The sequence below is a fragment of the Chiloscyllium punctatum genome, chromosome 46 (assembly GCF_047496795.1).
Source record: "Chiloscyllium punctatum isolate Juve2018m chromosome 46, sChiPun1.3, whole genome shotgun sequence".
Lineage (NCBI taxonomy): Eukaryota > Metazoa > Chordata > Chondrichthyes > Orectolobiformes > Hemiscylliidae > Chiloscyllium > Chiloscyllium punctatum.
In genome coordinates, this window is record NC_092784.1 from 48,684,154 (window position 1) to 48,696,698 (window position 12,545).

Here is a 12,545-nt window from a genome sequence, read left to right on the forward strand (position 1 = left end):
TGGACTATTCTATGTAGCCGACAAAGAGACACTGGTCTGGAGGAAATAGGAGGATTCGAAGGAAAAATTGTGAAGGGTGAGGACCAGTTCAGCCAAACGAATAAGAGAGTCAGTGGAAGGGTACTTGTTGGGGACATCGGGAGAGGAAGAAACGCAGGGCTTGGAGGCCATGGTCATGGCGGATGGAGGTGTAGAGGGATTGGATGTCCATGGTGAAGATGAGGCATTGGGGGCCAGGGAAATGGAAGTCTTGGAGGAAGTGGAGGGCGTGAGTGGTGTCTCGAACGTATGTGGGGAGTTCCTGGACTAGAGGGGATTGGACAGTATAGAGTTGGTGGAGATGAGTTCAGTGGGGCAGGAGCATGCTGAGACAATGGGTCAGCCGGGGTGGTCAGGCTTGTGGATCTTGGGAAGGAGGTAGAACCGGGCAGTGCGGGGTTCCCGGACTACGAGGTTGGAAGCTGTGGGTGGGAGATCTCCTGAGGTGATGAGGTTCTGTATACTAAGACCCGGGAGACACTACCACAGCACCACAAGAATCCGCTTCTGCTGTGGAATATGTAAAAACACCCCTGTCATTCAGCCGTGGAGTGAGTCATGTGACAATTTACGACCGTGATGTGAGGAATGTACTGATAATCAAGACCCACTATTCCATCAGTCATACCAGTTTTTTAATCCAAACTACCGTAAGCATTTTATTCAGTTTTCTGGCAGCCTGGAGCCCCAGTGTATATTGTGCTACTGACCTCACTCTTTGTTTTACTTGCCCCTGTCACCCTACCAGCTCACCCACCTGACACCCCACCCCAGTACCCCCAACATCTCATCGAAAAGGCATCCTACCCCCAGCACCATACCCAGAAGTTGAACACCAGTCTGCACCATGTGTCACAAGTGTTGTGCTGGGATGAGAAACTAATCAGCTATACTAGTGATTGGCACCACTATAGCATCTCAATGAACTCATCCCATGTCAAGCCAAGGTTTAATCAAATCAGAGTAGAATTCCAGCTACCTGTGAAATAGAACATAGAACATAGAACAATACAGCACAGAACAGGCCCTTCGGCCCACGATGTTGTGCCGCACTTCTATCCTAGATTAAGCACCCATCCATGTACCTATCCAAATGCCACTTAAAGGTCGCCAATGATTCTGACTCTACCACTCCCTCGGGCAGCGCATTCCATGCCCCCACCACTCTCTGGGTAAAGAACCCACCTCTGACATCTCCCCTATACCTTCCACCCTTCACCTTAAATTTATGTCCCCTTGTAACACATTTATGTCCCCTTGTAACACATTTATGTCCCCTTGTAACGTTTTCATGCAGAGGGTGGTATGTGTATGGAATGAGGTGCCAGAGGAAGTGGTGGAGGGTTGTGCAATTGCAACATGTAAAAGGCATTTGGATGTGTATATTAATAGAAAGGGTTTGAGGGGAATATGGGCCAGCTACTGTCCCCTTGTAAATGTCAGTTTAATGCTGGATAAAGTAACTTTTTTCAGCACAACCTTCTTTCATTCCTCTTCATGACCATTCACTCACTGGAGATATGATGTCACAGTAGTTGTGTGATCAAGTTTCTAATCTAGAGTCTTGAATTACTGCTTTGAAGAGTTTCCCACATCTTATGACATAGAAAAGGAAGTCTCATAAATAGAATCTTACAGAAAGTGAAGACAAGAAGTACAGATACAAAATAAAGAGGAAAGAGACACTGCTGAATTTTTCAGGGATACATTACAGTGTGAGAGACAGACTGTTGTAAAGAACAGATGTATCAGTATTAAAGAGTGAAAGCCTGGTGAATGTTTTAGATGTTGCTTCGTTGGCAGACATTGCTTCATCTTGGCACTGCATGCCTATTTCATTAGTAAAGGTATGTTCTCCAGTGGTTGAGACAAATCTTTCATTACCGGTGCATTCAAAATCTCCAATCATATTGGTGGATTTTGCATTTGAACCATATGGATCTGTCTTACACTCGTCAATATCTGGAATACAAAATAACCATGAATCTCCCTGGCCACCTTTATGTACTGATCATCTGCTGGAAGCTTCCGTCTAAACTTTTGCTTGATCTCTGTCTCCCTGTTTCATGGATAGTGTGACTTTCCCTCCAAGAGATCGTTTTACCTCACAGAGTCAGAGTCATGGAGATGTACAGCATGGAAAGAGACCCTTCGGTCCAACCTGTCCATGCTGACCAGATATTCCAATCCAATCTAGTCCCACCTGCCAGTAGCTGGCCCATATTCCCCTCAAACCCTTTCTATTAATATACACATCCAAATGCCTTTTACATGTTGCAATTGCACAACCCTCCACCACTTCCTCTGGCACCTCATTCCATACACATACCACCCTCTGCATGAAAACGTTGCCCCTTAGGTCTCTTTTATATCTTCCCCCTCTCACCCTAAACCCATGCCCTCTAGTTCTGGACCTCCCGACCCCAGGGAAAAGACTTTGTCTATTTACCCTATCCATACCCCTCATGACTTTGTAAACCTCTATAAGGTCATCCCTCCGCTTCCAATGCTCAACAGAAAACAGTCCCAGCCTGTTCACCCTCTCCCTATAGCTTAAATCTTCCACCCCGGCAACATCCTTGTAAATCTTTTCTGAACCCTTTCGCGTTTCTCAACATCTTTCTGATAGAAAGGAGACCAGAATTGCACGCAGTATTCCAACTGTGGCCTCACCAATGCCCTGTACAGCCACAACATGACCTACCAACTCCTGTACTCAATACTCTGACCAATTAAAGATAGCATACCAAACGCCTTCTTCACTACCTGTGACTCCACTTTCAAGGAGCTTTGAACCTGCACTCCAAGGTTTCTTTGTTCAGCAACACCTTCCAGGAACTTTACGATTAAGTGTATATAAGTCCTGCTAAGATTCTCTTTCCCAAAATACAGCACCTTGCATTTATCTGCATTAAACTTCATTTGCCACTTCTCAGCCCATTGGCTCATCTGAACAAGATCCTGTTGTAATCTGAGGTAACCTATTTCGCTGTCCACTACCCCTCCAATTTTGGTGTCATCTGCAAACTTACTAATTATACCTCTTATGCTCGCATCCAAATAATTTATATAAATGACAAAAAGAAGTGGACCCAGCACTGATCCTTGTGGCTTCTACCTATGAACCAGTTCTGTATTCAAATTTACCTGATGCAGAAATCTTATTATCTCTCATACCAAAAATAAAATTGGTACTGATGTTGTGGTATTGAAGAACCCATCACACATTTATTACAACTAATTGTTGTGTGGAAACATTACATTCCTCAGACACAGGACTGTCTGGGCCAAAATTATGCTGTTTCCGTATTGCAGGGAAGAATGGTTGTAATAGAGTGTCATGCATCATATGACCAATGGTAAGTGGCATTTTGAGATCTTCATACCATCAGGTAAAATGCTATGATGCAGTGATGATGTCATAAGCATTTCTCTGAATGTTCTCTTGACTGGTTAAACACATCACAGCAGTAGCTCAATTTGGAGAGAACAAAAACTCAGAATTTGAACACCGGTCTACACCATGAGCAGCAAGTGTTCTAAAACTCCAAACCAGTGACTCTGTAACATCATAGCAGCTCAATGAATTCAACCAATGTCAAGCCATAGATTAATCGGATCAAATAGTATGTTAGCTGCACGTGAAATGTCAAATTAATGCTGGATTCAGTCATTATTTTTGAGTATTATGTCCATTTGACTCCCTTCATGACCATTCACTGACTGGAGATACCATGTCACAATGGTTATGCTACCAAGTTTATAATCCAGAGTCTTGAATTAATGCTCTGAAGATGTGAGATTCCTTCATGTTGCTAAACAGAAAAGGGAGTCTCATAAATGAGAATCTTACAGAAGTTGTAGCAAGTCAGGATGTATTAGTACAAACAAAAGAAGAAAGAGCCACAGCCCACTTATTCCGGTGTGTGAGATCCAGCTGTTGTAAAGACAGATCGATCAGTATTAAAAAGGGAAAGTCTGGCGAACGCTCAGATGTTGCTTCACAAGCAGAATAGTCTTTACCTTGGCACTGCGTGACAGCTTTATCAGTAAAGGTATGTTCTCCAGTAGTTGAGACAAATCCTTCGTTACAGATGCACACAAAATGGCCAAATGTGTTGGTGCATGTTGTATTTGAACCACACGGGTCTGTCTCACACTCGTCAATATCTGGAATAGAAAATAACCATGAATGTCGCTGACCAGCTCCATGTACTGATCATCTGCTGTAAGCTTCTGTCTAAACCTTTGCTTGATCTCTGTCTCCCTGTGTCATGGATGGTGTGAGTTTCCCTCTAAGAGATTGTTTTTCCTGATGCAGAAATCTTGTTATCTCCCATACCAAAAAAAAATTGACACTGATGTTGTGGTGTTGAAGAATCCATCACACATTTATTACAACTAACTGTTGTGTGGAAACATTACATTCCTCAGACACAGGACTGTCTGGGCCAAAATTATGCTGTTTCCGTATTGCAGGGAAGAATGGTTGTAATAGAGTGTCATGCATCATATGACCAATGGTAAGTGGCATTTTGAGATCTTCATACCATCAGGTAAAATGCTATGATGCAGTGATGATGTCATAAGCATTTCTCTGAATGTTCTCTTGACTGGTTAAACACATCACAGCAGTAGCTCAATTTGGAGAGAACAAAAACTCAGAATTTGAACACCGGTCTACACCATGAGCAGCAAGTGTTCTAAAACTCCAAACCAGTGACTCTGTAACATCATAGCAGCTCAATGAATTCAACCAATGTCAAGCCATAGATTAATCGGATCAAATAGTATGTTAGCTGCACGTGAAATGTCAAATTAATGCTGGATTCAGTCATTATTTTTGAGTATTATGTCCATTTGACTCCCTTCATGACCATTCACTGACTGGAGATACCATGTCACAATGGTTATGCTACCAAGTTTATAATCCAGAGTCTTGAATTAATGCTCTGAAGATGTGAGATTCCTTCATGTTGCTAAACAGAAAAGGGAGTCTCATAAATGAGAATCTTACAGAAGTTGTAGCAAGTCAGGATGTATTAGTACAAACAAAAGAAGAAAGAGCCACAGCCCACTTATTCCGGTGTGTGAGATCCAGCTGTTGTAAAGACAGATCGATCAGTATTAAAAAGGGAAAGTCTGGCGAACGCTCAGATGTTGCTTCACAAGCAGAATAGTCTTTACCTTGGCACTGCGTGACAGCTTTATCAGTAAAGGTATGTTCTCCAGTAGTTGAGACAAATCCTTCGTTACAGATGCACACAAAATGGCCAAATGTGTTGGTGCATGTTGTATTTGAACCACACGGGTCTGTCTCACACTCGTCAATATCTGGAATAGAAAATAACCATGAATGTCGCTGACCAGCTCCATGTACTGATCATCTGCTGTAAGCTTCTGTCTAAACCTTTGCTTGATCTCTGTCTCCCTGTGTCATGGATGGTGTGAGTTTCCCTCTAAGAGATTGTTTTTCCTGATGCAGAAATCTTGTTATCTCCCATACCAAAAAAAAATTGACACCGATGTTGTGGTGTTGAAGAATCCATCACACATTTATTACAACTAACTGTTGTGTGGAAACATTACATTCCTCAGACACAGGACTGTCTGGGCCAAATTTATGCTGCTCCCTTATTGCAGGGAAGAATGGTTCTAATAGAGTGTCATACATCAAATGACCTATGGTAAGAGGTGCTTCAGATCTTTATACCATCAGATAAAATGCTGTAATGCAGTGATGATATCATATGCATTTCTCTGAAAGTTTTCCTAACTGGTAAAACAGATCACAGCAGTAGCTCAATTTTAAGAGAATGAAAACTCAGAAGTTGAACACCGGTCTACACCATGAGCAGCATGTGTTGTGCTGGGTTGAGATACTAAAACTCCAAACCAGTGACTCTGTAACATCATAGCAGCTCAATGAATTCAACCAATGTCAAACAAAGGATTAATCAGATCAAAATAGTATGCTAACCACCCATGAGATGTCAAATTAATGCTGGATGAAGTCATTATTTTTGAGTATTATGTCCATTTGACTTCCCGTCATGACCATTCACTGACTGGAGATACCATGTCACAATGGTTATGTTACCAAGTTTATTATCAGAGTCTTGAATTAATGCTCTGAAGATGTGAGTTTCCTTCATGTTGCTAAATAGAAAAGGGAGTCCCATAAATGAGAATCTTACAGAAGTTGTAGCAAGTCAGGAAGTATAGTTACAAAACAAAGGAGAAGGAGCCACAGCCCACTCATTACGGGGTGAGATCCAGCTGTTGTAAAGAACAGATCTATCAGTATTTAAAAATGAAAGTCTGGCGAATGTTTCAGGCATTGCTTCACAAGCAGAATAGTCTTTACCTTGGCACTGTGTGACAGTTTTATCAGTAAACGTATATTCTCCCGTGGTTGAGACAAATCCTTCATTACAGATGCACACAAAATGGCCAAATTTGTTGGTGCATGTTGCATTTGGACCACATGGGTCTGTCTCACACTCATCAATATCTGGAATAGAAAATAACCATGAATCTCCCTGGCCATCTTCATGTACTGATCATCTGCTACAAGCTTCTGTCTAAACCCTTGTTTAATCTCTGTCTCCCTGTGTCATGGATGGTGTAATTTTCTCTCAAGAGATTGTTTTACCTGATGCAGAAATCTTGTTATCTCCCAGAGCAGAAAAAAACGACTTGCTGTGGATTTGAAGAATGCAACTAACATTTGTTACAACTAACTATTATGTGCAAATATTGCACACCGCCCTGTGTAGTGTCGTGTTGGGATGAGATACTAATGCGCTAAACCAATGATTCTGTCACATTATAACAGCTCAATGAAAACATCCAATGTCAAGTTAAGGATTAATCAGATGAAAATAGTGTGCTAACTACCTGTGAAATGTCAAATTAACGCTGGCTTAAATAATTATTTTTCAATATTACATTCATACCATGTCATAGTGTTTTATGTTACCAAGTTAATAATTCAGTGTTGAATTAATGCTCTGAAGGTATGAGTTTGCCACATGTTTTGATATAGAAAAAGTAGTCTCAAAGATGAGAATGTTATAGAAGGTGAAGACAATCAGGAAGTGTGAATACAAAACAAAGAAGACAGAACCACAGCTCAACTATTCTGGAATTCATTCCAATGTAAGGTTGTTGCAAGGAACAGGTAAAAGAAATGACTGCAGATGCTGGAAACCAGATTCTGGATTAGAGTGGTGCTGGAAAAGCACAGCAGTTCAGACAGCATCCAAGGAGCAGGAAAATCGACGTTTCGGGTAAAAGGTCTTCATCAGGAATAGAGGCAGAGTGCCTGAAGGGTGGAGAGAGAAACGAGAGGAGAGTTGGGGTGGGGAGAAAGTAGCATAGAGTACAATAGGTAAGTGGGGGTGGGGATGAAGGTGATAGGTCAGAGGGGAGGGTGGGGGAAGGTAGCAAAGAGTACAATGGGTGGCTAGGGGCGGGGATGAAGGTGATAGGTCAGAGAGGAGGGTGGAGTGGATAGGTGGAAAGGAAGATAGGCAGGTAGGACAGGTCATGGGGATAGTGCTGAGCTGGAAGTTTGGAGTTGGGGTGAGGTGGGGGTAAGGGAAATGAGAAAGCTGTTGAAGTCCACATTGATGCCCTGGGGTTGAAGTGTTCCGAGGTGGAAGATGAGGCGTTCTTCCTCCAGGCGTCGGGTGGTGAGGGAGCGGCGGTGAAGGAGGCTCAGGACCTCCATGTCCTCGGCAGAGTGGGAGGGGGAGTTGAAATGTTGAGCCATGGGGCGGTGTGGTTGATTGGAGCAGGTGTCCCAGAGATGTCCCCTAAAGCACTCTGCTAGGAGGCGACTAGCATCCCCACATCGGGAGCAACGGATACAATAAATGATATTGTTGGATATGCAGGTAAAACTTTGATGGATGTGGAAGGCTCCTTTAGGGCCTTGGATGGAAGTGAGGGAGGAGGTGTGGGCGCAGGTTTTGCAATTCCTGCGGTGGCAGGGGAAGGTGCCGGGATGGGAGGGTGGGTTGTTGGGGGGCGTGGACCTGACCAGATAGTCACGGAGGGAATGGTTCCACTCCTTTCCGCCTTCCACAAAGATCATTCCCTCCGTGATTACCTGGTCAGGCCCACGCACCCAACAACCCACCCTTTTGTCCTGGCACTATCGTTCCCTCAGTGACTATCTGGTCAGGTCCACGATCCCCAACAACCCACTGGCACCTTCCCCTGCCACTGCAGGAATTGCAAAACCTGCGCCCACACCTCCTCCCTCATCTCCATCCAAGGCCCTAAAGGAGCCTTCCACATCCATCAAAGTTTTATCTGCATATCCACCAATATCATTTATTGTATCCGTTGCTCCCGATGCGGTCTCCTCTACATTGGGGAGACTGGACGCCTCCTAGCAGAGCGCTTTAGAGGACATCTCTGGGACACCTGCTCCAATCAACCACACCGCCCCGTGGCCCAACATTTCAACTCCCCCTCCCACTCAGCCGAGGACATGGAGGTCCTGGGCCTCCTTCACCGCCGCTCCCTCACCACCAGACGCCTGGAGGAAGAACACCTCATCTTCCACCTCGGAACACTTCAACCCCAGGGCATCAATGTGGACTTCACCAATTTCCTCATTTCCCTTACCCCCACCTCACCCCAGCTCCAAACTTCCAGCTCAGCACTATCCCCATGACCTGTCCTACCTGCCTATCTTCCTTTCCACCTATCCACTCCACCCTCCTCTCTGACCTATCACCTTCATCCCCGCTCCTAGCCACCCATTGTACTCTTTGCTACCTTCCCCCACCCTCCCCTCTGACTTATCACCTTCATCCCCACCCCCACTCACCTATTGTACTCTATGCTACTTTCTCCCCACCCCACCCTCCTCTCATTTATCTCTCCACTCTTCAGGCACTCTGCCTCTATTCCTGATGAAGGCCATTTGCCCAAAACGTCGATTTTCCTGCTCCTTGGATTCTGTCTGAACTGCTGTGCTTTTCCAGCACCACTCTAATCAAGAATGTTCAAGGAACAGCTGTATCAGTACTAAAGAGTGAAAGCCTAGTGAATATTTTAAATGTTGTTTTGCAACAGAATAGTCTTTACCTTGACACTGCATGAATAGGAGAAAGTGAGGACTGCAGATGTTGGAGATCAGTATCTGAAGAAGGGCTTATGCCTGAAACGCCGACCTCCTGCTCCTTGGATGCTGCCTGACCTGCTGCGCTTTTCCAGCAACACATTTTCAGCATTGCATGAATAGTTTATCAGTAGAGGTGCATTTTTCAATGATTGAGACAAACCCTTCATTACAGGTGCAATAGAAATTACCTGGCAAATAGAACCACCCTGACCACCCTCATTTACTGATCATCTGCTGGAAGCTTCTGTCTAAACCATCTTTTGACCTCTGTCCCCCTGTGCCATCGCTGGTGTGGTTTCTGTCAAAAAGGAAATCCTTCATTCGCGGTCAGTCTTCCTCAGAAAATGTTAAGCTACAGTCTTGTAGCACAGCAAACTATTTCATTCTAGTGTCAAAATTATACAGTCCAGAAAATGTCCTTTGGCCTATTGAATCTGCATTATTGCAAATAGCTTCATATTTATACTTGTCCCAGTTTCCAGCACTTGACACACAGTCTTGAATTATGACATTTCAAGTGCTCTGCCAGGTATTTTTTAAAGGCTGTGAGATTTCCTGCCTTCACCACCCTCACAGGGAATACAAATGACATTCTCACCACATATTGGGTGAAAAACGTATATTCCCAGATATACTCTAAACCTCATGCTTTTTGCTTTTAAATTATATCCCCTTGTTATCAATCCTTCAACTAAAGGGAATATCTGCTTTCTCCCCCACCTTCTCCATGTCCCCATAAAGTGCACACTTATCAGGGTTAAGTTACATCTGTGATTGATCTGCCCATCTAATCAATCTGATGAATCCTCCTGTTACTTAATACCTTCTTCCTCACCCAGCCAACATTTCATTCGCAAACTTACTTACCCCCCTACGTTGACTTGTATATCATTTATGCCACAAACAATAATGGACCCAGCATCAATCCATGTGGTATGACTCTGGACACTGGCCTCCAGCCTCCAGTCACACAAACAGTCTTCGACCACCACCCTCTGGCTCTTACCACAAAGCCAATGATTGATGTATGCAACTTACCAAGTTACCCTAGACCCTGTGTACGTTTGCTTTCCTTATCACTCTCTTGTGTAAGAGTTTGTCAAGAGCCTTGCTAGAATCCACATGCATCAAACTACACTAAGCTCATGTGCACACCTGATCATCTCACACCTGATCACACCTACCAATGTCCTCTGATTCCACACACAGGTCACCTCCTTGGTCCCTAATGGGCCGTAACCTTGCCCTGTCTAGTCCCTTCCCCTTGATATACTGAGGATATCTTGGAATCCTGCCCAACCTACATTTCAGCCGAAAGGGAGCGTGTTGGGCCTGTACTCTTACCAATTCGATTTGGAATGACTCTACTGTTCTGCTGTAGATTTACCCAGAGATAGTTTTACCCAGTTAACTCTGGTGACCTTCAAGTGATCCAGGGTAAGATGGAGTATTGATATAAAGGCCGGTCGGTCAAAACAGGAAAGTTAACTAGCCAGCATTCCCAGTGAGAGTGAATTGTGAGGGTAATGTGATACAATGGTTATGTCATTGATCTCATAGTCCCATATTCTGAGTGAATGTTCTGGAGGTATGAGTTGACATCCCAGCATGGCGAACCACAATTACATGAAATAAATTGTGAAATGAAGTGCAGCAATGATTTGCAGCGATCAACAAATGTTTGAGCTAAACTGGCAGATGACACCAAGATGGGTAGCAAGGTATGTTGTAAAGGAGACAGACAAAGGCTCCAGGCAGATGTAGATAGGGTGAGTGAGTGGAGAATAATCTCTCAGGTGGTGTACAATGTGGGATTTCTTCACTTTGGGAGAAAGAAGGAAAAGTAGAATGTTACTTAAATGGAGAATGACTGAAATTCTAAGGTGCAGAGGGATTTAGGTGTTCCGGGACACGAGTCACAAAACATTAGGAAGGGATAGTTGTAGCCTTTCATTAACAAAGCTCATGGAATGTCATCCTTCAATCTGAGAGGAATTGAAAATAAAAGTCAGGATGTTATATATCCCTTGTGCAGGGCAATGCTGAGACCACATCTTGATACAGTGGGCAGTTTTGTTCACCTTATTTAAGGAAGGATGTAAATGTTCTGGAAGTGGTTCAGAGGAGGTTTACCAGATTGATACCTGGAATGAATGTATTGCCTTATGAGAATCGGTTGGACAGACTGAGCCTGTTTCCGCTGGAATTTAGAAGAATGAGGGGTGACTTGATGAAAGTGTCGAAGATCTTGAATAATCTTAACCAGGTCAACGTGGAAAACATGTTTCCTCTTGTGTGTGAATCCAGAACCAAGTGACACTGTTTTAAAATTCAAGATTCCCCTTTTGAGGACAGAGATAAGGAGATATGTTTTCTCTCAGAGGATCGTGTAAGTTCAGAACTCTCTGCCTCAGAAGGCAGTGGGGGCAGGGTTATTGAATATTTTTAAGGAGGAGGTGGAGAGATTCTTGTTAGGCCGAGGGGTCAAAGTTTATTGGGGTAGATGTGAATGAGAAATTCGGAACAGAAACAGAACCGCCATAATCTTATTACACGGCAGAGCAGGCTTGAGGGCCTGAATGGCCTACGTCTGCTCCTGTTCTGTATGTTTGTTTATTTGTATAAATAGAGTCGTGGAGGAGGATTGTCAACATTTACATCCAAGTCCAATAGAGCAGCTTCACAATAAAAGTGCTGGAAATACAGTTAGAGCCCTTACACACTTCCAACTTTTATCAAAACAGGCCTGCAGTGTAACTAGTTTCTTTACCTCGGCAGTGTGTCATGGTGGTAAAGTTCGTTTCTCCTGATTCAGTGACGTATCCTTTCTTACAGGTACAGTAGAAACCCCCGAAGGTATTGTGACAGTCTGTGTTGGTACCACACAGGGCCCATGATACAGCTTCGGTTTCACCGCACTCATTGTCATCTGGAAATATGATGAACAGGGTTAATAGATTAATTTTACATTTTGGGAATTGAATGGTCTCATGAAAACCAATGGAATTTTCTCTCTGTTGGTGTTCAAGAGGAAATTAGCATTTCTGAACCGATATTGCTGTAAGGTATAGACATAATGAGATCATTTTAAGTCCTCCCTCTGAACTGTATCTCAGCTGGGAATGCTACAGGGACCGAGGAACATGTTGAATTGATGTTGTACGTTCTGAATATTACAGACCTTTAACATTCATCTTGTGGTATGACCATTGCTGACATTCATTGGCCAGTGCCAAATGCTCTCAAGGAAGTGATGGTGAGTCTTAGTTTTAAACCATTTCAGACTGATGATGACAGTGATGGTACAGCACAGTTAGGTACTCAGGCAGACCCAGAGGTTTGACTCAGTTTGGGAAGCCCTGTA

General features: G+C 43.7%; 1 protein-coding gene across 1 annotated transcript in view; it reads right to left on the reverse strand.

Annotated features, from left to right (window-relative positions):
* The window catches only part of LOC140468104 (uncharacterized), a 66,574-nt gene that overhangs the window by 13,860 nt on the left and 40,169 nt on the right, over window positions 1–12,545 (reverse strand). The window contains exons 4-7 of the mRNA XM_072564283.1: window positions 11,952–12,110; window positions 6,407–6,553; window positions 5,227–5,373; window positions 4,063–4,209 (exon numbers count right to left, since the gene is read on the reverse strand). Coding sequence (XP_072420384.1) covers window positions 4,063–4,209; window positions 5,227–5,373; window positions 6,407–6,553; window positions 11,952–12,110 — 600 coding nt within the window. The remainder of the gene's footprint in view (window positions 1–4,062; window positions 4,210–5,226; window positions 5,374–6,406; window positions 6,554–11,951; window positions 12,111–12,545) is intronic.